At 40.9% G+C, this 27,205-nt stretch overlaps 1 protein-coding gene across 1 annotated transcript in view; it reads left to right on the forward strand.

The window, feature by feature from the left end:
• Positions 1 to 27,205, forward strand: part of STAT3 (signal transducer and activator of transcription 3) — a 60,335-nt gene that overhangs the window by 21,021 nt on the left and 12,109 nt on the right. The window contains 18 exon segments of the mRNA XM_044000703.1: positions 9,543 to 9,694; positions 14,329 to 14,473; positions 15,207 to 15,305; positions 16,470 to 16,565; positions 16,731 to 16,812; positions 17,027 to 17,121; positions 17,292 to 17,443; positions 19,702 to 19,743; positions 19,745 to 19,771; positions 19,773 to 19,856; positions 19,953 to 20,045; positions 21,296 to 21,355; positions 24,122 to 24,151; positions 24,242 to 24,335; positions 24,426 to 24,473; positions 25,590 to 25,673; positions 26,432 to 26,530; positions 26,657 to 26,792. Coding sequence (XP_043856638.1) covers positions 9,567 to 9,694; positions 14,329 to 14,473; positions 15,207 to 15,305; positions 16,470 to 16,565; positions 16,731 to 16,812; positions 17,027 to 17,121; positions 17,292 to 17,443; positions 19,702 to 19,743; positions 19,745 to 19,771; positions 19,773 to 19,856; positions 19,953 to 20,045; positions 21,296 to 21,355; positions 24,122 to 24,151; positions 24,242 to 24,335; positions 24,426 to 24,473; positions 25,590 to 25,673; positions 26,432 to 26,530; positions 26,657 to 26,792 — 1,594 coding nt within the window. The 5' untranslated portion in view covers positions 9,543 to 9,566.

Here is a 27,205-nt window from a genome sequence, read left to right on the forward strand (position 1 = left end):
AGCAATCTATGTAGAGGATAAATAGGAAATAACTAACAAGGGGAAGGCACTTAAGTGGGGTTGGGGAAAGCCTGTGGAAGGTGAGATTATAGCTGATACTTAAAAGAAGCCAAGCAAGTTAGTAAGTAGACCTGAGGAGACAGAGTGTTCCAGGCATGGGAAACAGTGAATGCCCAGAGCTGAAAGATGGAGTGGTTTTCCCCCTAGGAACAGCCAGGAGACCAGTGTCACTAGATCAAAGAATATGTTTTTGGGGAAAAGGTTTAAGAAAACTTGAAAGGTTGAAAGGTTGAGGGGGTTATGTTATGAAAGACTTTGAATGACAAACAGCATTTTATGTTTGATCCTGGTGGCGATAGGGAGTTTACTTTGAGGCCAGATGGGAAGGTGACATGTTCAGACCTTCACTTTAAGAAAATTGAGTTAGGGATTGAATGGAGAACAGATGGGAATGGGGAGAGTTTTCAGGCAAGGCAGTCCACCAGCAGACTATGAAAATAGTTCTGGTGTGATGTCATGGGAGTCTGCACTAGAGTTGTGACTGTGTCAGAGGAGAGGAGGGATTGTATTCAAAAGATGTTGGAAAGGTAAAATCAGCAGGCCTTGGCTACAGCTAGGATATGGGGGGTGAAGAGTCCTGAATGACTCCTAGGTTTTGAACCTGAGGGATGGGGAGATGATATTGCCCTCTATAGTATTAGGGAAGATAGTTGGAAGGAGAGGGTTTGGGGAAAAGATAATAAATTCAGTTTTGGATATACTGTGTTTAAGCTATGAACTGGACATCCAGTTTGAGATGTCTGGAGTTAGAGGATTTGAAGGGGCAGGAAAGTTATCTGAGAATCATGAGCATAGAAGTGGTATTTAAATCCTTGGGAGCTGATGAGACCACATGAAGTGGTGTAGAGCAGGGCTTCCTAAACTTTTTCTACTCATGACCATTTTTCACCTGAGAAATTTGTATGCGATCCCGGGCATATAGGTATAGAAAATAGGTGTACATAACTCTATACTGTTGGCAGGTGTTTCTTACACTACTCCATATGGGCTTATAACCCATAGTTTATTTAAGAAGCTAGGGTATAGAGGGAGAAGAGAAGAGGGCCCAGGACAGAACCCTGAGGGAAACCTCTGGTTAAAGGGCATGCTTTGGAGGAGGATTCAGCAAAGGAGACAGAAGGCTGGATAGGCTGGATAGGCCAGATAGACTGGAGGAAAACTGGCAGAAAGTAATAGCTTGAAAATCTAGAGAGATGAGAGTATCAGGGAGGAGTGAGCAACAGTGTCAAAGGCTGCAGAGAGGTCAGGGAAAATGAGGACTGAGAAGGAGCCATTGGATTTGGCACCTACAAGATCACTGGTAACTTTGGAGAGACCAGTTTTGGTGAAATAAGCCGTTTTGGGGAAGCTGGATTGCAAACAGTTAAGAAGAGAGTGAGAGGAGAGAAAGTGGAGATGGCCTTTTTTGGGAGATGGTGATAGGAAATATACCAGTAGAAAGATAAGCATTGAAAATCGTGAAAGAGGGGTGTTAGATAATGAGCTTATTTTAATCCATTTTGGAAACTGAAATTCCTTTTGAAAAGTTAGTTTACTGCAGATGGCCTTTTTAAGTTTAGCTACAAGTAGATATAGGGGGAATGGAAGGCTCAAATAGAGGTCTTTTTCAGGATGGAAGAGACAGGCATGTTTGTAGGCAGCAGGAAATGAGCTGGTAGAGAGAAAGAGATTGAAAATAAATGAAAGGGGCAGCTAGATGGCTCAGTGGTAAAGCACCGGCCCTGGATTCAGGAGTACCTGAGTTCAAATCCAGCCTCAGACACTTGACACTTACTAGCTGTGTGACTCTGGGCAAGTCACTTAACCCTCATTGCTCTGCAAAAAACAAAACAAAAAAAGAAAAAAAAGAAAATAAATGAAAGAATAGGGATGACAGAAGGAGCAATCTCTTGGGGGTGATAGGATGGAATGGGATCACTTGAACAAGTAGAGAGGTCAGCTTTGGTAAGGAGTAAGCTTACTTCATCATGTGAGACAAGGCTGAAGGAGGAGATAGTGGCAGAAGGCACCATATTGATAGAAGACGAGGAAGAGGGGAAAAAAGAGAGTTCATGGCAAATGACTACAGTTGTTTCTGTAAAATGAGGCAAGGCTCTCAGCTAAGAAAGTGGGGGAAAGGGGAGTCTTGGGAAATTTGAGGGATGAAAAGATGAGGAAACTGAGTCTCACTTTCTTTCCAGGTTTGTTTGAATCTGCCCATTTTATCACTTCTTACCACATGATGATATTCCATTATAATCAAACACTATAATTTTTTTTTCAGCCATTCTCCAGCTGATGGGCACTCACTTTGTTTCCAATTCTTAGCTATAACAAAAAGTGCTGCTATAATTTTTTTTATGTGAGCCCATTTCCTTTATAATTTTTGGGATGTTATTAGCCTAATAATTCTATCACTGAGTCAAAGAATCCCCCTTCCCTTTTAAGCCCTGTGTTATTGGTTAGAATGTTTGTCTTCCTCTTACATTTAAAAGATAGACACGCAGTGTTAATATGTAATGGGGCCATTGTGGTGTAAATGAATCAGAACTATAAAAAAGAAGTGAGTATCGAATTATAAATTTAGAGCTAGAAGGCCTAGCCCATTTGATCCTGCTCTTTTCTTTATTTTTTATACAGATGAGGAAACTGAGGTTTAATGAGGTGAGATTACTTGGCTAAAGCCACTCAGACAGTAAGTGACTGAGCAAGAATTTGAACTCATATCCTTTGGCTCCAAAACCAGCATTTTTTCACTACACTACCCTACCTCTCCTAGGTGTGTGCCTGAATGGCTATTAAGAAAGGTGGTCAGATAACTAGTCTACTTTAATTTTGGAAACTGAAATTCCTTTTGAAAAGTGAGTTATTGCTATAATTGCTGTACCTTTTGTAAACAATGGGAACAGATAGGAAGGCCTTAGCTTTTGGCTTGCATCTCCAGTGAGTTGAGTTCACAGATACAGTAGGATTTCAGCCAACTTTAAGCTTCTTGAGGTCCAAAAATGTTGCCTTTTTTATTTTTGTATCCTCAGTACCTTGTACATAGGTACTTAATAAATGTCTACCATTATGAATTGACTCATAACCTACTAAACAGATTGGCTAATACTGTCTCCTAAAACACTGACATATAGGTAAAGCTTAATCCACCACTTAATGCTGTCTAACCCACCATCATCAAGGACTCCATGCAACTTTCATTTTTTATTGAATTCAATGCAAAATGTTTCGAAGCTGAGCACATTCTCTTTGACTGTTTCTGCAGATGTATCAATCCATTTAAACCGTAGGTATAATTACTGTGTAAGCAGAATTTGTATGGCTCAAGGTCCTTAGAAGAGGAAGGGGGCAAGTATATGGAGAAGGTGCTAGGTTAAGGGGGCAGTATGACTTTACTAAATTTTACTTGTGGATCTAGAGTTCTAACTTACAATGCCTAACTTAACACTTACACTTTCCATAGCTGGAAAGAATACCAGAGACCAATCTTTTTATTTTACAGATGAAGAAACTGAAGACCAAGAAGGTTAAGTGACTTGCCCAAGATCACAGAGGTAGTAAGTGTCTGAAATGGGATTTTGTCAGAACTCAGGTCTTTTGATGCCTAACTCAGTGCAAAGCGCACTTTGCTAAACTACATAACATTATTTTTCCTTTTTTTTTTTGGCCAGGCCATGGGGATTAAGTGACTTGCCCAGGGTCACACAGCTAGTAAGTGTTAAGTGTCTGAGGCCGGATTTGAACTCAGGTACTCCTGAATCCAGGGCCGGTGCTTTATCCACTGTGCCACCTAGCTGCCCCCCATAACATTATTTTTCAAAGGTGGAAGAAATTACATTTATGGGACCCTGATAGAAGCAGGATGCAAACTGTGTGTATGATAACAGTTTTTTCATTCCATAGGCTTTTCCCTTTGTGAGGCCTCTTACAGGTGTTTTGTTTGTTGTTTTTTTTAAAGTGAGGCAGTTGGGGTTAAGTGATTTGCCCAGGGTCACACAGCTAGTAAGTGTTAAGTGCCTGAGGCTGGATTTGAACTCAGGTACTCTATCCAATATGTCCCTTTCCCACTCTTTTTTTTTCTTTTTTGGGGCAATGAGGGTTAAGTGACTTGCCCAGGGTCACACAGCTAGTAAGTATCAAGTGTCTGAGGCCGGATTTGAACTCAGGCCCTCCTGAATCCAGGGCTGGTGCTTTATCCACTGTACCACCTAGCTGTATTTCTTTTCTTTTTTAGAAATTTTTTTACCTGTACTTCCACTAAGGATCCAATTTAGACTTTGACCAGCTTATAGCTGCCTCTAAGCAAATCCCCTATCAGCTTCCCAGAAAAAGGAGGTTTACAACTAACCAGTATTCTAACCTGTCAGATCCTTTAAACCTCTTACTCTTACAAATGAATAAGTTTTCTGCCCTTAAAAACAAGAACACCAGTCTGGTGGCTGTTGTTTCTGTTGAAACAATATGAAGTGATAAAGGTATAGATATAGATGGATGGATATATACATGGTCTAAGAACTTAAAGCTGCACTAATAATTTTGGGACACTCCTTATTATGTTGTTCAGTCATTTCGGTCATGTCTGACTCTTTGTGATCCCATTTGGAATTTTCTTGGCAAAGATACTGGAGTAGTTTGTCATTTCCTTCTCCAGCTTATTTTACATATAAGGAAACTGAGGCAAGCAGGGTTGAATGACTTGCCCAGGGTCACACAACTAGTAAGTATTTAAGGCTGAATTTGAACTCAGGTCTTCCTGGCTCCAGACCTAGCACTCTATCCACTGCAACACCTAGCCACCCCACTCCATATTATACATAACAATTATTATTAACCAGTAGAATCCAGAAAATGCCTTAGTCAGCAAACATCTGACTTGCTAAATGGAGAGAGATGGTTGCCAAAGGCAACGCCAACTTAGAATATAAACTCATTTACAAAGTGTTATGAAGATTAATGATAAATAATTATGAGCAATAACATCTCATGCTGCAGAGAGAAGCAGTGAAATGTAAAACCAATTTAAAGAAAGCTTGGAAAGATATCCGGCTGAGCAACATCATCCCAAGGTTATTGAAGGATGAAAACAGGTCTACAGAATCTACAGACAGAAGAAAAGTGGAAAAGATGGGAAAAAACTCTTTTAACAGGGGCATCTAGGTGGTGCAGTGGATAGAGCACCAGCCCTGTATTCAGGAGGACCTGAGTTCAAGTCCGACCTCAGACACTTGACACTTTACTAGCAGTGTGACCCTGGGCAAGTCACTTAATTCCAATTGCCTCACCAAAACAAAACAAAAACTATTTTAACAAACTGTTTTCTCCACCAGGGATTGTGGAAACCATCACAGTTGGACCCAGACAGCAGTCTTTGATGTGTTTATAGAGGGTATAGAAATAGCACTAAATAGAAAAATCACCAAATGGTGTCAAATTTATATAGAGGATGTCCCTGCTTGAGGCAATATTATTTTAAAGGTGTTGAGGAACTAATTTATAAGATATGTTAAGAAGAGGAAGATACCAGAGTCATGGAAAAAATATCTGACCTTATTAATACTGAAAAAAGGCAAATGGGGAAGGATCAGTAACTGCTGACTTGTATTTCTCCTCTCCCATTTATACAAAATCTTTCTGAGGATCATCTATATGGGAATCAAGGGCATCAATGCTGAGGGGTTAATAGGCAGAAAGCAGGCTTTCATAAACAATATTCAACAATAGGTCTTCTTTTTGTACTTTCTCACAATTAACTGAAAGATACAGAGAAAATGGTGCTTTTTGTTTATTGATTATAAAAAGCATTTGATTTGATAAAACACTAACTAAAGTGCTTTTACAGCCAGATGTCCCGGGGGGCAGGCAGCTAGGTGGCACAGTGGATAAAGCACTGGTCCCAGATTCAGGAGTACCTGAGTTCAAATCTGGCCTCAGACACTTGACACTTACTAGCTGTGTGACCCTGGGCAAGTCACTTAACCCTCATTGCCCCACCCAAAAAAAAAAAAGGGTACAACCAGATGTCTTCCATCCATTCATTAAGATCATTCAAGATTCCTTGGACAATGTAACAACTTAATAACCCCATTCATCATCTGATGATAAACATCAGGTGAGACATAAAACAATAAGACATATGCTTGTTAAAGGTATTCATCACTGTTATAGAGGAGATCCAATGCAGAATTCAGGTAGAAGATGCATTTCCTGTGAATGGTGAGGTCTGTCAGATACTCTTGGAAGCAATCTGGAATCACTCAAAGGAGTTTGACCTGTCCCAATTGAAACTAAAGTAAATTGAGGCACAAAGCTCTGAGCACGATCAGTTTATTGGTAAGGCTAGCAATTACCAATAAAAGGGGTCTTCCAGCTCCTCAGCAAGCCAAAAGACCTTGAGGTAGGGCAGACAGATGATTTTTATAGGCAAAAGGGGGAGCCTCCAAAAATTAGAAGGCAGCATCATAGGTGGGGAAAATAATATGATTGGTTACAAAGTTAGAAACATCATAGGCATGGAAAACAGTATGATTGAGTGGACAACAGGAATGTGGGGCAGGCAACAACCCCTCCTTCCATCCTGTCAGCAGGAAATTGGTAGTCAATTGAGCCCACCTGCATCCTAGAAGAATGACTACTGGTATATAGATAACATTTCCTCTAATTGTACAAGGACAGCTAGTGGTAGAGAGATAACGGATTTCCTCTAATTGGTCACGAGAGAACTGGTGATATAAAGATATGTAAAGATAATGAGTTTCTTCAAGTTAAAAGTGACTTATAGGACAGATGACTGTTTAAACTTAACTCAGGAAAACTTGTCATTATAGGAAAGCTGAACTTTTTTGGGGGGGACGGGGGGACAATGAGGGCTAAATGACTTACCCAGGGACACATAGCTAGTGTCAAGTGTCTGAGGCAGGATTTGAACTCAGGTTCTCTTGAATCCAGGGCCAATGATTTATCCACTGTGCCACCTAGCTGCTTCTAGAAAGCTGGACTTTGTTGTTGTTGTTGTTTGTTTATTTATTTTTTTGTTTTTGCAGGGCAATGAGGGTTAAGTGACTTGCCCAGGCTCACATAGCTAGTAAGTGTCAAGTGTCTAAGGCTGGATTTGAACTCAGGTCCTCCTGAATCCAGGGCCAGTGCTTTATTCACTGTGCCACCTAGCTGCACCGCTCCTGGGCCATCCTTTCTAACACCTGCTACACTCTCTGGCTATGATGAGGGAATACCCCTTGTTCTTCTCATTGTCCCTTCCAGACTCTCCTCCTACCACATCACTGAGAACTTCTCCTTTGAGGTTCATGCTGTTCAAATTTTTGCCCAGTATAGATCCAGGTCATGTCTCCCCACAACCTCCCAGCTAAGAACTTTGCCTTGTATTTAACTAGAAAAATTGAGACCATTCATGTAGAACTCTCTCTTTTCCCATTCTCTTCACTTCACATTACTTAAACATCTTGCCACCATTATCTCTTTCACCTTTGTTTCACATGGAGAGTTCACTCTTCTCTTGCCCAGTGCAGATCTCTTGAACCTTTGATCTGGCCCCCTCCAGTCTTCTCTAGCAGATTATCCCCTCCAGCATCCCCATCCTTTCTAATCTTCAGCCATTCCTTATTTATTGGCTCCTTACTTCTGCCTTCAAAGACTCCCATGACTTCCCCATTCTTTTTTTTTTTTTTTTAGTGAGGCAATTGGGGTTAAGTGACTTGCCCAGGGTCACACAGCTAGTAAGTGTTAAGTGTCTGAGGCTGAATTTGAACTCAGGTTCTCCTGACTCCAGGGCCAGTGCTCTATCCACTGCGCCATCTAGCTGCCCCCATGACTTCCCCATTCTTAAAAAGTTCTCAACAGCTATTGTCTTATATCTCTTCTCTTCCATGACTGAACTCTTTGAAAAAACTATCTCCAGATGGGAAAGGAAGAGAAGAGAGGAAAGGGAAGGAAATAAACATTTATTTAGTACTTAATATGTGCGGGCACTGCGCTAAGCAATTTTATCTCATTTGATCCTCCTTACAGCCCTGTGTTGTTATTATCCCTAAATTACACTTGAGAAAACTAAGGCAAATGGAGGTCAAATGCATGGCCATACAACTAGCAAGTGTCTGAGGCTGAATTTGAACTCAGGTCTTCCTGACTTCAAACCTATCACACCATCTAGCCACCCAGTATGTGCCACCACTTGCTCTCTTTTCACTTAATTCAAAATGTTCTTCAATCTGTCTTCCAGCCTCATCATTTAACTGTAACTTCTGTCTTACTAATAATCTCTTACTTTACAAATCTAATGGCCTTTTTTCAGTTCTCATCTTTCTTGACCTCTCTGCAGCCAGTTGCCTTACTTGCTATTCCTGGCACACTATATCTACCAGCTGCATACCTTTTAATTTTTTTTTTTAATTTTTGGTAGGCAATTGGGGTTAAGTGACTTGCCCGGGGTCACACAGCTAGTAAGTTGTCAAGTGTCTGAGGCCAGATTTGAACTCAGGTCTTCCTGACTCCAGGGCTGGTGCTCTATCCACTGCGCCACCTAGCTGCCCCTGCATACCTTTTTTTTTTTTTTTTTTTTTGCGGGGCAGTGGGGGTTAAGTGACTTGCCCAGGGTCACACAGCTGATAAGTATCACATGTCTGAGGCCAGATTTGAACTCAGGTACTCCTGAATCCAGGGCCGGTGCTTTATCCACTGTGCCACCTAGCCGCCCCTCCTGCATACCTTTTTACTGGTTGTTCCTCATGCTTAGGATGTTCTTGCTCTCAGCTCTGACTTTTGACTTACCATGCTTTCTTTAAGACTCATCTGAAGTTCCACTTCCCCTGTACTGCTAGTGGATTCTCTCTTAGGCTACTTTTCATTTACTTTATCAATAAGAGATTATTTAAAATGGAGTTATTAAAGACTATGGATTCATCCTTGTTTGTATTTTTAAATGTTCAACTGAAATATGCAGAATGAGATGTTGATTTGTGGACATGGCCAATATGAGAATTTGTTTTGTTTGACTTTATATATTTGTTATACGGAGTATTTTTTCTTTTTTTTTTCCACTGGAGGAGAGGTTTGAGGGAGAAAAAAATAAATGCTTGATAATTGAAAAAAAATTTAATTAAAAAAAGTTCATTAGTATAATTAGCCTCCCACTTCCATCTTCATTCTATACTTATTCCATCACCATATTCTTAACACAACCTTGATTTTGTTTATCCTAAATTATCTGAGAAATTTGCATAATGTGTACATTGTTAATCTTGTAATTTAGTGGAAGCCACAATTGGTTTGCAAAGCTAGGAGACTTATGATCAGTGTATATACCACCTAGATGGAGCAAAATAATGAATGGACTTCTCTTTCAAAGTGCACTATCTTCCTTTATCATGCTTTGAGCTCTGTGCAGAATAGGTAGGCTGGCTGCTTCTGAGAGTGCTCCTGTTTCTCCCTGCCAAGTCTAGTAGTTGTCTCAGGATTCACAGCAACCACATGTGCTTCTTGCTTTGTAGCCGACAACCCCAGACTCCAGCAAGATGGCGCAATGGAACCAGCTGCAGCAGCTTGATACTCGGTACCTGGAGCAACTTCACCAGTTGTATAGTGACAGCTTCCCCATGGAACTGAGGCAATTCCTGGCCCCTTGGATAGAGAGCCAGGACTGGTAAGTCTTCTTTTTGAGAGTTGAGTGGCTCCCTCCTAAAAGATTGGGCTTTGCTTTGATTTGAGAGAAATGCTGAAAGAATTTTTTAAATAAATAATAAAATTTTGAAAGAAAAAGGACACAAAAGACTTGCATAGATTCACTTACTGCAAAGCACTTCTTAAAGAATTCAAGAACAATCTAAATAACTGGAAGAATAGTCAGTGCTTATGAATAAGCTGTGCTAATATAATAAAAAATGACAATACTACCCAAATCAATCTATACTTTTTTTTGACGGGTGGCAGTGAGGGTTAAGTGACTTGCCCAGGGTAATACAGCTAGTAAGTGTCAAGTGTCTGAGGCCAGATTTGAACTCAGGTCCTCCTGAATCCAGGGCCGGTGCTTTATCCACTGCGCCACCTAGCTGCCCCTTCAGTTTGCACTTTTCATGCTATCCTAATTAAATTACCAAGAGAACACTTTACAGAGCTTGCCAGAATAATTGTAAAATTCATCTGGAAAGGGGGCAGCTAGGTGGCACAGTGGATAAAACCCCAGCCCTGGATTCAGGAGGACCTGAGTTCAAATCTGGCCTCAGACACTTGACACTTACTAGCTGTGTGATCCTGGGCAAGTCACTTAACTTTCATTGCCCTGCAAAAAACAAAACAAACTGTAAAAAAAATTTTAATTTAACTATAATCTAGTCTAATCTGAAAAAATTTATATAACTGGATTTGTATGAAAAATTATATCTATGGAAAAATTACAAGTTTAGAAAAATTATTGGGCCATAAGTCCCATCTGGGTCACCATTTAAATGTAAGAATTTTTAAATAGCTTGCCTAATTTGGGGGGACTAAACTGACTGGAGGACTTGACTGGGGACTTTTGACTGGCTGGCTATCTGACTGCTATTAATTTTCAAAGCCAATCTGTTAGGGCCTTTTAAAAATTTCTCCCCACTTGCTCTGCACCCAAAATTGATAAGCAAACAATTAAGAAGCCTCTTAATTAAATAATCAAGGCAGAATTTATTTATAAAAATAAATGTAAGAGATAAGGGTTAAGAAATGCAAATTATACAACCTGTCTGCTTTTAATATAATAAGGGTCATTGCTTCTTGCCTTAGGCTATGCTCCAGCTTTCTCCAACTTTCTCCTTCACTCCAACTCCCCTGTGCTGACCACCCCCACTGAATAGCCCCCTGCTTCACTCTTTAACTTCTCTCTCACTACCATAGCGATGAACCCCTGAAAAGCCCCTTACTCCGTACTGCTCCTTCCTCTGTCTGTCTCCTCTCTTACTGTCTTCTTAATCTTCTGGCCTCTCTTGCGTCCTCCTAGTCCTCTGGCATCCCCCTCCACTGTCTCACTAGCTCTGTATCTCTGTTCCTTCTCTCCCCTCAAACCTCCAGCTCTGTGAGCCCCGAACACGCCAAGTTAATCTGCCGGCTGGGCTAGAGTTGCCGTTGGGCAGGGGCTCAAATGTCCCATGCATACCACACCCAGGGCTCTGGGGGGCCCTGCCCCCTGCTGGGTGCCTGGGACCTCTGCACTGGCTACACCAGAGCCTGGCCTGGATGAGCCCAGGGTCTCATCCTGTAAAACCCACGGGGCTTTTTGGCTTAGCTGAAGCAGAGGGGGAGAGGCACCAGCCCCTCCTACACAGAAAAAACCCTGAGGGCCCAAGGCTTTCTAATCTCAGCCCAAAGGCAGGGTCCCCAAATCAAAATAAATTCCCACAAAACAAAAAATTCATCTGGAAAAACAAAAGATCTAGACCTTAAACCATATTATAAAGCAGCAGTCATCAAAACTCTCTGGTATTGGTTAAAAAAAAATAGGAAGATAGATAAATGCAACAGATTAGACAAAGGATATCTAGAAACAATAGAACAATAACTGGGTTATTACCCAGTGTTTGATAAAAGTGGGAAACATAAGTTATGTAGGAGAAAACTCCCTCTTTGTTAAAAACTACTGGGAAAACTGGAAAGAAGTCTGGCAGAAATTAGGCTTAGACCAGCATTTTCACCACATTCCACAGTACCCTCTAAATGGATACATGACCTTAATATTAAAGATCACACTCACAGTTATAGGTAAGAGATAGATTCTTAATAAAACAAGAGATAGAGGCAATTACAAAAGATGAAATAGACATCTTTGATTACTTGAAACTGAAAAGATTCTGCACAGACATTAATTCATTTAGGATAAAAAGGGAAGTGATCAAATGGGGGGAAAATCTTTGTATAAAATTTCTCTGATAAAAGTTTGGTATATAAGATATAAAAACAATAGATAAATGGTCAAAGGATATGAACAAATAATTCCCAAAAGAAGAACTACAAAGTATTCATAACCATATGAAAAAAAATTCCAAATCACTAATAATAATTGAAATACACATCAAAACAGCTCTGAGGTTTCACTTCACACCTTGTACATTGTGGGGAAAAAAGACAACAGTCAATGTTTTTTTTTTTTTTAAGTGTCCTTCATTTTTTTTTAAGTGTCCTTCATTCTTTTTTTTTTTTTACATATAAGGTATTTTATTTTTTCCATTACATGTAAAGATAGTTCACAACTTTTGTTTATACAAGCTTTACAATTTCAGATTTTTCTCCCTCCCTCCCCTAGACAGCAGGTAATCTGATATAGGTTATATCTATATATCTATATACATATACATATATAGATATATATATCTATACACACACACATATATATATATATACACATAATAACATTAATCCTATTTCTGCATTAGTCCTGTTATAAGAGAAAAAATCAGAGCAATGATGAAAAACCTCAAAATAGAAAAAAAACAACAGCACCAAAAACAAAAGAAATAGTATGGTTCATTTAGCATCTATACTCCACAGTTCTTTTTTTTTTTTCTTGGATTTGGAGATCCTCTTCTATCATGAGTTCCCTGGAACTCTTCTGTACCATTGTATTGGTGAGAAGAATATAGTCCATCACAGTAGATCAACACTCAATGTTGATGATACTGTGTAAAATGGACAACAGTCAATGTTGGAAAGATAGTCACATTAATACGTTGTTGTGGTATTGTTGTTGAAGTGGTGAAGCCATTTTGGAAAGCAAATTTGGAATTATGCAAATAAAGTGACCAAAATGGGCATTTTAGTCCATACATGGACCCTTTGAACCAGAAACCTCATTACTAGACTTATCCTCTTAAGAAGCCATTGATTAGAAATAAGCCCCCATATACTCTAAAATATCATAATAATAGCACTTTTAGTTATAGCTAAGAATTGGAAACAAAGTAGATGAACATTGATTGGGGCGTGGCTAAACAAATTGTAATACATGAATGTAATGGAATATTACTGTGGTATAAAAAGTGATATGTGTGATGAATACAGAGAAACCTGGAAAAATCTATATGAACTGATTCAGAGTGAAGTGAGCAGAGCTAAGAAAACAATATGCCCAGTAACTATAACAATGGGAAAAAGAGTGACACACCGAAATATCAAAAGTAAATAAAACAAAATTATAAAGATCCAGTGGGACTTGAATGAAGAGACAGGAGAAAACACTTCCAGCCCTCCCTTTCACAGAGGTGGAAGGTCCATAGTTATTACACATTACAGATGTTCTTAGGCATTGTCGATGTATCGATCAGTTGTGCTGACTATTTTTTTTCTCTCTCTAAAAATTCCCACTATTTATCATAAGGGATGACTCTCTGGTAAAGGGAGAAGAAAGGATATATTGGAAAGTATGGTGATATAAGAAACAGAAAACTTTAATTTAAAAAATTATTAAAAATAATGGAAAAGGGGGCAGCTAGGTGGTAAAGTGGATAGAGCACCGGCCTTGGATTCAGGAGGACCTGAGTTCAAATCCGGCCTCAGGCACTTAACACTTACTGGCTGTGTGACCCTGGGCAAGTCACTTAACCCCAATTGCCCTGCAAAAACCCCTAAAACAAAAATCATGGAAAGGGGGGTGCAGCTAGGTGGTGCAGTGGATAAAGCACTGGCCCTGGAGTCAGGAGGACCTGAGTTCAAATCTGGCCTCAGACACTTGACACTTACTTAGCTGTGTGACCCTGGGCAAGTCACTTAACCCTCATTGCCCGTTCAAAAAATAATAATAATAATGGAAAAGGGACATAGTGTGGGGTAGGGGGATGAGTTCAATATAGGCCCTCTCATAGTGAGGTCAGTGGCAGAGGGGAATCAAACAGTCTTTTTTAGTTAACTTTAAAATATAATATGGGGATATTTTTACAGCCTATTTTTGGCTTAAACTGATGTTACTATAAGCGTGTTTTCTCACTGACAAGGTAAGATGGAATAAAGAGAAATAACCTAGTAGTACTTCATTGGATGACTAGGGAAAATCAGCTAGGCACTAAGCTTTTGCTATGGATAATCCCCATGCAGAATTGATTCTATGTTTAAAAAAAACTAAGGTGACCATTTAGAAGGTAAAAGTGGCCAATGGTATGCAAACACTTGCTATTAGTGTGAACACAAGTTGGAATCTATAAGACCCACTCTAGGGTTATAGTAATAGCTCTTTGTTTATTTTCCCTTCCTGGTGGTAGTTTTCTTTTTGAGTGAACACCTGGAAAGCTCTGTGTTTCTCTTCATTCTTTCTTCTAGGGCATATGCTGCCAGTAAAGAATCACATGCCACGTTGGTCTTCCACAACCTCTTGGGTGAGATAGACCAGCAGTACAGCCGCTTCCTTCAGGAGTCAAATGTCCTCTATCAACACAACCTTCGGAGAATCAAGCAGTTCCTACAGGTAGGGCAGAAAATCTAAGACGAAAAAGAAACTGGACCATTAGGATGGGGCCAATAAGTTTTCCCCGTCTTTGAGAACGCTTCTCCATTTTTGTTGAGGTAACCAGAATACAACCAGGGAGGAGGTTTAACAAGAGGGGATGTGATAGTCTTTTCTCAAATCTCAGTATGTGCAGTGTTTCATTACTTGGAACTCTCTAGCCATCTCCTATTGCAATTAGAATGGCAACATACATTGTTAATAGATAGCTCTAACATAGGGGCATAGCTTTTCCTGTGACACTGCAAAGTGTGATATTAATTGATTGGACAGTCTCCCAGTGAAGCCAAGTTAACAGGCTGTGTCTGTGAACTTGAACTGCAACTCTTCCCTTTTGAAAGAATAGAACAAAACTACAACTCACATCTCAGCTTTTCCCCCTTCCTCCTAGCCCCATTCTGAGGCATGTGTCCTGTTACAGTTGAGGAGATTGTACAACCCTAGGGATCTGTGGCTTTCATTGTTCAATTCCATAGATAGTATTCAACTTAGTATGTGTAAAACACCATGCTAAATTCAGTATACAAAGATAAAAATAAAAAAAAGCTTGTGAAAATGAGACAGGAAAGATGACACTCCTACTGTGGCATTTAAAAAAAAGAAAAAAGTGAATAAATAACCTGCCCTGTTTGTTTGGTTTTTAGCTGATGGCATATTTTTCCTCTGCCTCTATCTCCCCTTTCCCCCTTTATAGAGCAGATATCTTGAAAAACCAATGGAGATTGCCAGGATCGTAGCTCGGTGCCTGTGGGAGGAGTCTCGTCTCCTTCAGACAGCAGCCACAGCTGCCCAGGTGAGAGATGGGAAAGAGCAAAAAAAAAAAAAAAAGTCTGATATATGTGCTTTCTGTCATGTACTAATTTAATATTACTTACTCATTGTCGATTGTGTATGCTGGCTGTTTTCTGGTAGTCAGAACAGGTTTACACTGAGATATCAACACTCTCACACAGTCACTCTCTACATATGTTTGTGAGACAGATGGAGCTAAGGATACAGTCTCAGTTCTGTCTTGGAGAAGTGTGATCCTAATTGGCCCATATGAAGAATGAAACCCTGAGCCTGCTTAGCCCATTTGTTTAGAATACAGTGTTGATTAGCCAAGACACTAGTAGTGTGCTCCTTGTTATGGTGCTGGGCTATTCCGTAGGATAAAGAGATTTAAGATTCAAGTGCCTTGATTGATATGTCTAACTTGTGATAGGAGTACCAAGTATAAGAGAGCAGGAATGCTTTGTGTGTCCAGCTGTGTTGTCTTCATTCATACAGAGGATATTTGTGACTCATTTACAGTTTTATAGATAACTGTCTTAATTTGTGTATCCCAGAAGAGTGTCATGCTTCTTTTCCTGGTTTAAAAAAAAAGTAACACTTAATTTGACCTTCGGTGTTTCCAGTTTGCCAACCCCATCAGGTGTTGGTTCTGCCATTAGGACAAGATAGTTTTCGTTCATCCTCCATTAGCAACTTGTATTTAGTAGGTATTCATCTTCTGCATTCTAGAGGAGTTCTTCTGGTAAGCTCTGTCTCTATCTTTCTTTCTCTTCACATATATCTTAGAATATAAACTTCTAAGAGTAGGAAACATATCTGTTTTATTCCTTCAGCAAATATTTATTAATCACCTGCTCTAGGCCAGGTACCCTGATGCCCATGGAGTTACAAATACAAACATGAAGAACATAATCCCTTTGTCCAGAGCATTGTGCCACTGAATAGGTTTTCCTGAAGTTTATTGTTGTTGTTTTTTTTGCTGAATGTCAGTGTTGCTGATGCTCAGGCAGGCAGCACCAGGGAGCATAGGGAGTCCCTTGGCTGCTGGGTGCAGTGCCAGGCTCACTGCCTCTTCAGTTTTCTGCTAGTGTGGCAGCATTCCAGGGGGATGCTGGGATTGAAGAGTGTGATTTTCTCTGTTTTGTGCCAATACCCACATGTTTGTTTGTCCCCTTTATGGCAGCAAGGAGGGCAAGCCAACCACCCCACAGCTGCCGTGGTGACAGAAAAACAACAGATGCTAGAACAACACTTGCAGGATGTGCGGAAAAGAGTACAGGTAAATGAGCATGGTCTGCAAAGCAGCCGCTCCTTAGAAATACTGTGCAGGACACTTCAGTCTCTGAATGCCTTACCTAGGAACATATTTCTTTATTTCTCCTCCATCCTTTCCCTCCCTTCCCCCCAGAAAAAAAAAAGAATTCTCACATGGGATGTTTTGCAGGATCTGGAACAGAAGATGAAAGTGGTGGAGAATCTCCAGGATGACTTTGATTTCAACTACAAGACACTGAAAAGTCAAGGAGGCATGTAGATATTAGAGACATTAAAAAAAATAGTCCTCTGCAAAAAGTGACAGTTCAGTATACAGGGGTGAGGGGAAGTAGGGCAGAGGAGGCTTTGTTGACTAGTTCACCCTCTCTTAGGCTGTGGGGTCTATCAGCATTGTTGGTGCTTGAGCACTAAGGGCTTGCTAGAGTCTGTCTCCTTGTTAGTTAGCAATTAACCTTTCCTCAACAGATATGCAAGATCTAAATGGAAACAACCAATCGGTGACTAGGCAAAAGATGCAGCAGCTGGAGCAGATGCTGACTGCCCTAGACCAGATGCGGAGGGTAGGAGAACTAGACACTTTTCCCCAACCCTTGGCACAAGCACTGCTCCCTTGTAACAGCATGGCATTGCTTGTCCCACTTTTCACAACTTCCTTATCTTGATGTGACTGTAGAAGATGGTTAAAATCTATATCCCAACATTTCCCATTTTTGTTATGGTTTCCAAACAGGGAATTGTGAGTGAATTAGCAGGGCTTCTTTCAGCCATGGAATATGTGCAGAAGACTCTCACAGATGAAGAGCTGGCTGACTGGAAGAGGAGACAACAGATTGCTTGTATTGGGGGCCCTCCCAACATCTGCCTGGATCGCCTAGAAAACTGGTAAAAGATCAAGAGGAACATTTTTGCTCTTTTTCCTAGAGCCATGCTGACTATGGATATAGTCAGCCCTATAGGCCCAGGCCATAGATTAAGAGTAAATACTAAACCTGAGGACTTTTTAAAAAAAGTATTTTATTATTATCCAGTTACATATAAGGATAATTTTCAACATTTGTTTTCATAGGATTTTTAGTTCCAAATTTTTCTCCCACCCACCTTCCCTTCCCTCCCTCTTCCCAAGACAGAAAGTAGTCTGATATAGGTTATATATGTACAATCACATTAAACATATTTCTGCATTAGTCGTCTTGTGAAAGAAGAATCAGAGCACAAGGGAAAAACCTCAAAAAAGAAGGAGGGGAAAAAAAACAGTCCAAAAGTAGAAATAGTATGGTTCAATCTGCATTCATAATCTACAGTTCTTTTTTCTGGATGTTGAGAACATTTTCTATCATGAATTCTTTGAAACTGTTTTAGATCGTTGCACTGCTGAGAAGAGCCAAGTCTATCCCCATTGTTCCTCACACAGTGTTGCTGATACTGTGTACAATGTTCTCCTGGTTCTGCTCCTCTCAACCCGAGGATTTTTAACTGCACAGATTTATGCTGGGCACGGTGGGGGGCCTAAATAGTCCCTGCTTTTGGGAGGTTGATGCTGAAGCTGACAGATTGGTTAAGGTCAGAAGTTCTAAACTAAAGCCAGGCAGGAGTCTTTACTAAGTCAGTCGACAGTGTGGTGAACCTCCAGCAGCAGGGGGACCATCAGGCTGCGAAAAGAGAGGATTAGAAATGGACCAGGTCAGGGGCAGCTAGGTGGCGCAGTGGATAGAGCACCAGCCCTGGAGTCAGGAGTACCTGAGTTCAATCTGGCCTCAGACACTTAACACTTACTAGCTGTGTGACCCTGGGCAAGTCACTTAACCCCAATTGCCTCACTTAAAAAAAAAACAAACAAAAAAAGAAATGGACCAGGTCCAAGCTTCATGCCGGTCAGCAGTGGTATCAAACCCTTGAATGGCCACTGCACTTCCAACCCAGGCTGGACAGGGAGGCCCAACTCTAGAAAAAATAAATACACACAGGGATTTGGTTATGGGATCTGTTAATGTGTTTTAAAATGCTTCTTTTATCAGGGAATAGAGGAAAAGTAGTAGGAATAGAAGGAACTAAATACTAGAGCTAGAGAGCTAAGTGCACAGTAGAGAGCTCAGGAATCCCTAGGGTTGCCTCGCCTTCCTCCTCTGCATCTTTGGTTGTTTTAAGACCCTTTTATCTGTGTTGGACCATTGAGAGAAAATGCTAAAGTGAATGCCATTAACTGCTTGTGTTCTTTGTTTTATCCACTAATTCACTGACATCAGGGTACACTCAGTTTTGCTGACCTTTTCCCCATCTGTTTGCATATGTGTCATTGCTCCCTCAGAAAAGTGAATTTCTTGCTGTTTGGATGCATGGCTTCCTATCTCTAAGCCTCCTCCAACACTGTAGTTTATAATAATGATAACAGCCAGCATTTATATAGCACTCTAAATTTTGCAGAGTGATTTACAATGATTATCTCATTTGATCTTCACAACCAGCCTGGGAGGGAGGTGCTATAGTATACCCATTTTACAGATGAGGAAGCTGAATCAGACAGATGAAGTGACTTGCCCAGGGTCACACAGTGAGTGAGTGTGTGGCCACATTTGTACTCAGGCTTTCCTGTCTCCAGGCCCAGGATGCCCCCACTGTACCACCCAGCTGCCTCTAACGAATCTGAGGCACTGAGAGGCCGAGGCTCTTGCCCATGGTCACTCAGCTAACATGTTAGAGGCAGGGCATGAACGCACATCTTGCTGACTCTAGGCCAGCCCTCTGCCACCACGCAATGATGCCTCTCATGAACATGTTTTATTAATGGAGAAATCCAACGCTAAATTTCAGATCCTTTATCCTTAAATCCCAGTGTTCAACTTTGTAAATAATTAAGCTCAAGCTCATAATACTTCCTAATAACATAAGCTTTGATCACCAACAAAGATTCAAAGATTCCTTTTTCCATGTTTTAAATGCAAACAAGATAGTCCCTTCAACCGAGAGGGCCCTTGTGAAGGGAGTGTTTGGATAGTATTTATGCTGGGATTCCTCCCTTAGCCTTCTTTTCTCCCACCTTGAAAATTCATCTGCCTTCCACCCCAACCCCTTCCACAGTCACACATGTACCCCTCTTCTCCCCACCTCAAACCATAAATTAGAGTCACTGGTATTGTCTGCAGGTTAACTTCCTTAGCTGAATCTCAGCTCCCGACCGCCAGCAGATAAGAAACTGGAAGAATTGCAGCAGAAGTCTCTACAAAGGCGACCCCATTGTCCAACACCGACCAATGCTGGAAGAGAGAATTGTGGAGCTTTTTAGGAATTTAATGAAAAGGTAATGTTCCCAATTCATTCAGCCTGAGGTAAAGGAGGACCTGAAATGAGGCCTCTGTCTAAAATGCCTCCTCTCCCCTCCCTTCTCTCCTCTCAGTGCCTTTGTTGTCGAGCGGCAGCCCTGCATGCCTATGCACCCTGATCGGCCCTTGGTCATTAAGACCGGCGTCCAGTTCACTACCAAAGTCAGGTGGGTCCTGCTTATCTACTCTCAGGGTGGGGGGAGAATTATTATCTGGCAAGGATTCTATATCTCCAGATGGGTAGGTAACCCACAACTTTTGGAATTTGATATCAGCATCAGCAACAAGGGTGGGCCTCCCTCAAATCCATCCAGGCATATACCTATGATTCTAGGCCAACTGGCAGGAATCCCAGTGTCTCCAGTGATAGCTTCACCCTTCTTCAACAACAATAAATGGTGCAGATTATTTCCCAGCATCCCATTCATATTATTCTCTTGGGTGGGATGGGGCTGGGTGAGTTCTATGGGGGAGGTAGCCAGTGATCCTTTTTGACTTTCAGAGTAAGGATATGTACTTGGTTGTTGAGAAAGCCAATAGGCCACTGGGGTCTTGTCCTTTTAGCTGCCTAAGGAACCCCTATCCTTCTTTTGATTATTAGTCTCATGACTTTAGAATCTATTCAAGGTTGGAGTAAATGTCACCTCACAGACATTTAGCTGATACCACTTGGGCTTGTAAGTGGGAGTGTTAATTTCACACTTTTGTCCTTGAGCAGGTAGGCTAGGGTTTTACCCTGCGACCCTCAAAATTTCCCTTTGCAGAAATGCAGTTAATGTGGCTTTAGGTTTCAGGTTTAGTAAGCAATACTAAATACATATGTTTCTATAATACTTTTCATGAAGTTGCCTTTACATTTTCATTGCCTCTTCATACTAGGATGTCCTAATCCTTAGTTCTTAACTTCTCGAAAAACACCACAAATACCCGACATTAAGATGCCAAAGATAGTGGGGGTTTTTTTGTTTTTGTTTTTGTTTTTTGCAGGGCAATGGGGGTTAAATGACTTGCCCAGGGTCACACAGCTAGTAAGTGTCAAGTGTCTGGAGACTGGATTTGAACTCAGGTACTCCTGAATCCAGGGCGGTGCTTTCTTCACTGCGCCACCTAGCCGCCCCCCAAAGATAGTGTTTTAAATGTTTAGTGTTTAAGAATTTAGTGAAAAGGTAATGTGGACTCTCATCACTAGTTATTTCCCATTCCTTCAACCCTGAAGTAAAGCGGGCCTTAAATGGAAAGTGTAACTTGGCATCAGATTTTTTGCGGGACAGAATTTATCAACCTTTATTTATTGGAAACAAGGGTTTTGTGATGGAATTACGACTTTTTTTTATCTTGGGGAATCTTTGATTTATGTTGCCCCCAATGTAATTGTTTTTATGTGACTATTAAAAAACTATATTGACTTTTTCAATAGGTTATTGGTCAAATTTCCTGAATTAAACTATCAACTTAAAATTAAAGTGTGCATTGACAAGTAAGTAAACCTGTTACTTTAGCCCTGATTTGTTTGTTTGTTTTGTCATTGTTGTTTTTGAGTGAGGGGATGAGAGGAAAGAACTTTACAAAGATTTGGCTAAATGGTAAAGATTCAGTCTTCATTCAGAACTCTTACTGTTTGTAAAGAAGGAGAGAAAAACCTTCATTTAGAAAGTTTGAATTGACAGTCCTTTTCACTTGTTGGGTTTATCCTCTGTGCACAGATTCTGAGACAGAAAAGTGAAGTAAAAAAGGAAAGGCAAATTCAAAATCTCCTCCCAGAAAACTTTGAGTTGAAGCATTACATCTTGGGTTATATATTTTTCTTAGAAGCTTTAGATATAGGGGCCCCGACATTGCCATCCTCCTCTGAGGGTGCACCTCCATCTTCCTTGTCACTAAGGAAACTTTCTATGGTCCTCACCTTTATCTGCTCATCTTGCCTTTCTTTTACTTGACTTTTCTTAAAGTAGTGCACTGTTTCCAGGCTACACAGTCCCAAGCTTCAGGGGGTCCCAGGTGGTATGATTTAAGGAGGGGCAGGTTCTTCACTCACCTGGCCTGTTCCCTGGTCCGTAGATGACCCCAGGCCAACTTGCTAATCAACCAGCTTTGTGTGCCCCTTCCCTGCCTAGGCCACTGTTACTCAAACTTACCTTCTGGTTCCCAGCAGGGGTGAAAAACCCAGGTTCTGCCTCAACACCTGCAGAGACCTCTGTAATCTTCCCCCTGCCAAGGGCTCAGCCTTCTCACCAGACTGTAAGCTTAGTTCTAAATGACACTGGTGCTGCAGCTGATTCAGAGGCTCTGGGGGTCTCTTTCTCTGACAAGGCCTTCCTGGGACTGGATCTGTGTCAGTGAGGCTGTGGGAGTTGGGCTCCACTCCTTTCTTAGCACAGAGGCTCCCTCCTTCAGACCTTCCAAGCTGTTCTTGGTTGGAAAATGATCTCAGCACATTCTTCTGTGGATTTTGCTGCTTCAGGAATTGTCCTATGTCATTATTTGGAGGTTTTTTGGAGTGATCGTGTCTTGAGTTTGAGAGCTCACTCACATCTTGGGTATATAAAATGTGTTGCTATATGCTCACATAACCACCATTGTGAAGATTTCAGTTGAGATTTGCTGTGGTGGACTTTGCCACACTTCCTTTATTGGAGGTAAAGTGTTGGTTGTCAGTCCATAGATTTAGGTTTGAAAGGGTCACCCTTCATCAGCCTTAATTTTTTCCTAAGCATTATGCCTGTCTTCTGGAGAACTGCCACTACTTTTCTAATTATGGCTTTGTGGTCTAACTGGCTAGGTTTCTTTTTCTTTTTGTCCAATTCCATGATTCATCAGTATGAGGAAATCCAGGTAGAAACACCTTCCACTGATGCCAATTGGCAAATCCTTTTTTTTTTTTTTCCGGGGCAATGGGGATTAAGTGACTTGCCCAGGGTCACACAGCTAGTAAGTGTCAAGTGTCTGAGGCCGGATTTGAGCTCAGGTACTCCTGAATCCAGGGCCGATGTTTTATCCACTGCGCCACCTAGCTGCCCCCGGCAATTCTTTTTTAACCTAGAGTCTTAGAGAGTTGCCTGTGGCACTGAGAGAAATTACTTGCCCATGGTCACACAGCTAGTTTTGTGTCAAGGTCAGGACTTGAACCCAGGTCAAGGATAGAGCAAAGGCATCAAATTCATGGGCCTATTCTATCCATATGCCCACAAAAGGCTGAACCAGACTAAAATGTAATTGGAATTCACAAAAATAATGAAAATATAATACAACATAGGTAATGTTAATTTGTGATTTTCTAAGTCAATATGCAGTCCATAGGGATCTGTTTCTATTTGAGTTTGACACCACTGATTTAGAGTATACATAGCACATGCTCCCACAGACTTATTAACATCCCTTTCTATTAAAATTGCAGCCCTAATTGTAGTGCTTTAATTTTAATATTATTATTATTATTATTCAGTGCGATAACATACACACATGTATGTTCATGTATATATTTACATAAATATACATACATATTTATGCAATTTGAAAAAAATGAAAGAGATCCAGGTTTCTAGGTATAGGCTGGTACCTGTTATCAATTTTCAACTATTAAGTTCTTGCTTAATCTACCTTCAACCCTATCTTGGAGTTCTTGGAATTTAGGTAAAATAACTTTAGTCAGGTTGCTGACAGTGTTTTCTGTAGTCTAGCCTTTATAATGAGTTTTCTGTTATCCTGGGAGCTATTACTCAAATTAATTCCTCAGGGAAAAAACTCCTTTTAATTCTTTTGATATTCTTACTTCCTTCTCTTGTGGCAAAAGCACAAAAAAAGAAAAATTTCAGTATTTGTCCCAGGACTAATCTAAAATCTAAAGATATGGTTTTATTTCCATATCCTCCCACCCCTATTTGGCCTGTTTCTACTGCTTTTTGAAGCCAGAAATTAATGCAAAAGCTAATTTGAATAAAATACTAGAAATTATCACTAGATACTCTTACAGAGCTCTTTAGAAATCTGTTTCTAACTTTGCTTTTTAAGGGAGCAGAACCTTCTTTTCCTTCCTTTTTTCTCCTATATATAGAGCACCCCATTGCTACATATACAGGTTGTCCCTAAAGTCTTAGTGCAGTTTTAAGCAATTAAAGACTTCCCTCTATATATTTAAAGCACATTCAAATAGAACAGTTTTCAAAAAGAGCTATATAGTGGTTTTTCCACAGGAGGACACAGGAGGAAGCCTATTTTATTGAAAATGTTTTCATATTCTCAACAGAGACTCTGGTGATGTTGCAGCATTAAGAGGGTAAGTCCTCTCCTGAAGATTCCTTTCATTCTCTTCATTTCCCACATCTCTGTTCTCCAGCCACTCAGTTGTTTTCCTTTTGTGATTCAGATCCCGGAAATTCAACATTCTGGGAACAAACACGAAAGTGATGAACATGGAGGAGTCTAACAATGGCAGCCTCTCTGCAGAGTTCAAACACTTGGTATGCAGGAAACAACTTACCCTCTCTTACTTTCAGAGGTAGCACTAGAAGTGAACAATTGTGTGAGACGTGTTCTGTTTCTTCCCGTAGACCCTGAGGGAGCAGAGATGTGGCAATGGGGGCCGGGCCAACTGTGATGTAAGTTGGTAGGATGGGTGGGGGGAGCTCACCTGGGAGGGCTTAACTTTACCAAGAAGTAAAAAAGAAAAGTTATACGCCAAGGGCCGTTGTCAGAAATCAGTCTGTTGTGCCACGTCACTGGTTAAAAGCCAATCTTGGATTGTTCCGGGAAGTCACTCTTTATCAGTTAGGGACTTTCCAGCTTTCCCATAGCTGTTATCCACAACCTCTAGAAACTTCCCATCTTGCCTGAGACTTAAAAGATTTCATTAACTTGACAGTTTTATTGCCATCACACACCATTTGAGGGCTTTTTTTTTTGGCCCCTATTTTACCTACCCAGGAAGAATAGTTACTGTATGAAAGGGGGAGAGAAGTTGCCATATTGGAGATTTTCATGAGAACTTGGTTATTTTTTCTTGTCCTTCCTTTCCTCTTTATGCACCCAACCATCCTTCAGCTTCAAGGGATTACTCCTTAGTTCAATCTAATTTTTGATGGAAAAAATGTTCTCTTGATGTTAAGACTGCAGAGTTCCCGCCTTTGGGGATTGTGCTTTTAAGCTTCATTAAGAACAGGCATCATTATTGTTCTACAACCTTTGTATCTTTCTGAGTGTGTCCTCGCATCTGTTTTTTGGCCTCTTGTGTGACTGGTTGGTCTGGCCCCAGGACATTAATTTAGTTCAATTTAACAGATATTAATTACCTACCATCTGCAGAAAACCATACTCTGTATTCACTGAAAAAGAAAAATGACGAGACACAGCTCCTCTCCTCATGCTGCTCACAGTCTGGTGGAGACATACAAACTGTATTAATGACTGAAGTATAAAGTGCAGCACCCAGTAAAAGAGAAACAATCCAAGTGTCATATGACGTCATGAGGGTTGAAAACCATTTCTAAAGTTAGGGTTGAGAGGTGGTCTTATTGCAGGGAAGCAGTGAAGGAAATGCTTGGTGGGGAAAGGTGGCGTCGGTGCATTCTTGAAAGTTGGCTGCTATTTTAACGGAGAGACGGCAGACTGGGGGTGGGAGAGTCAGGTTCTGAATTCCCTTCCCTCTTCTGCTGGTTATTGGGGATGGCACTGTTCTCTTTGATCTCTGAAGCTAGATCTCTGTCTCCTCTTTACAGGCCTCTTTGATAGTGACTGAAGAACTTCATCTCATCACCTTTGAGACAGAAGTTTACCATCAAGGCCTAAAGATCGACTTGGAGGTTAGTCCTGTGGGAAAAGCCAGCCTGGGTGGGGCAGATTTAGGACAAATTTTGGGCAGGCAGGTTTGTCTAGAGAGAGAAAACTTGAATATGATTGCTAAGTAACTTCATTTTAACAATCATTGTTTGGGGCTTTTTATTCTTTTCCCATGCCCTTACCTCCAACTTGTTTTGTCCCCCTTCCTTTTGTGCCTTCTGTAGGTGGGGTCCTGAATTAGGCACTTTGAAGGAAAGAGAAGTGTTCTCTGCTCTTAGCCAACTTAACATGAAATTTAGGGTTTACGAATTGGATAAAACTAGAGGGTAATGATTTGCTTTACAAAAGGTTTCACCATAGGATTCCTTAAATTATTTTTTCAAAACTCAAAGAGATTTGAACAAATTTACTTTGTAGCAATTTTATTTACACATACAATTTTCTAGAACAGTTCTAGCATGAAAAATAAGGCACTCTTTGGGAACACTAGGTCTAGCTGGAGGAGAGGAGCTCTGCTTATAAGGAGCTCCCAGTTTTACGGATTGCAGGTGGAAGCCCAACAGAGTTCAGTGACTTGGCCAGTCTCCTTGGCAGTTAGTGGCAAAGCTGGGAACTAGCACTCTACTCTCCTGACTTCAGACACAGGCTTTCCTATGCAAGGATGCAGACCTACATACGTTCTAGAGCATCTGATTGAGAATTAATGATAAGTGTGGTTACAAAATGGGGGATTGAGAGATTTGGGGATATGCTGACAGTTTCTGCTTCCCTTATTCCACAGACACACTCCTTACCAGTTGTGGTCATCTCTAACATCTGTCAGATGCCAAATGCCTGGGCTTCAATCCTTTGGTATAACATGTTGACCAATAACCCCAAGGTTAGTGTGCAGCCACCAGGGGAGCCATATGGCTTTTATCTGTGGTTAGGAGCAGCCTCCTGTTCTTTTCTGTGTATCTTTAACTTCAACCTTCTTGCCATTCACTGTGATATGTTTCTTGAGCAGAATGTTAACTTCTTCACCAAGCCTCCCATTGGGACATGGGATCAAGTTGCTGAGGTGCTAAGCTGGCAGTTTTCCTCCACCACAAAGCGGGGCTTAAGCATCGAACAGTTGACTACACTAGCAGAGAAGCTTTTAGGTGGGCAACCTGTCTTCTCTTCTCTCTGCCTTCTCAGAAATGTGATGTTCCCACAGAAAAAAATAATGGTACAGTGTTACTCATCCAGAAAATCTGACTTGCCAGTGTGTAAGAAGAGAAGTGGGTGTCAGTAACTTATACTCCTTAGAGGTTGGGGATAGGGAGGCCTTTCTGTGGGCTTTAGGGGCCAGAATTCTCTCAGGATTCTTGGTCTTCTTCCCCAGTCTCCTCTCCTCTAGAATTTTATGTTCCTACAGTAGATGGGGAAGGCGAAGTTGAAGGATCACATGCCCAGTCCTCCTGTAAACTCTCTGGCTTCTTCTTTAAAGAGGAATTCCAGTAGAGAGTTAGATGCTATACAGTCTGTATTCATAGCTTTGTAGAGAAACAGAGAAGTCTTAAATGGGATTAGT

This window comes from Dromiciops gliroides, chromosome 4 (genome assembly GCF_019393635.1).
Source record: "Dromiciops gliroides isolate mDroGli1 chromosome 4, mDroGli1.pri, whole genome shotgun sequence".
Taxonomy (NCBI): Eukaryota; Metazoa; Chordata; class Mammalia; order Microbiotheria; family Microbiotheriidae; genus Dromiciops; species Dromiciops gliroides.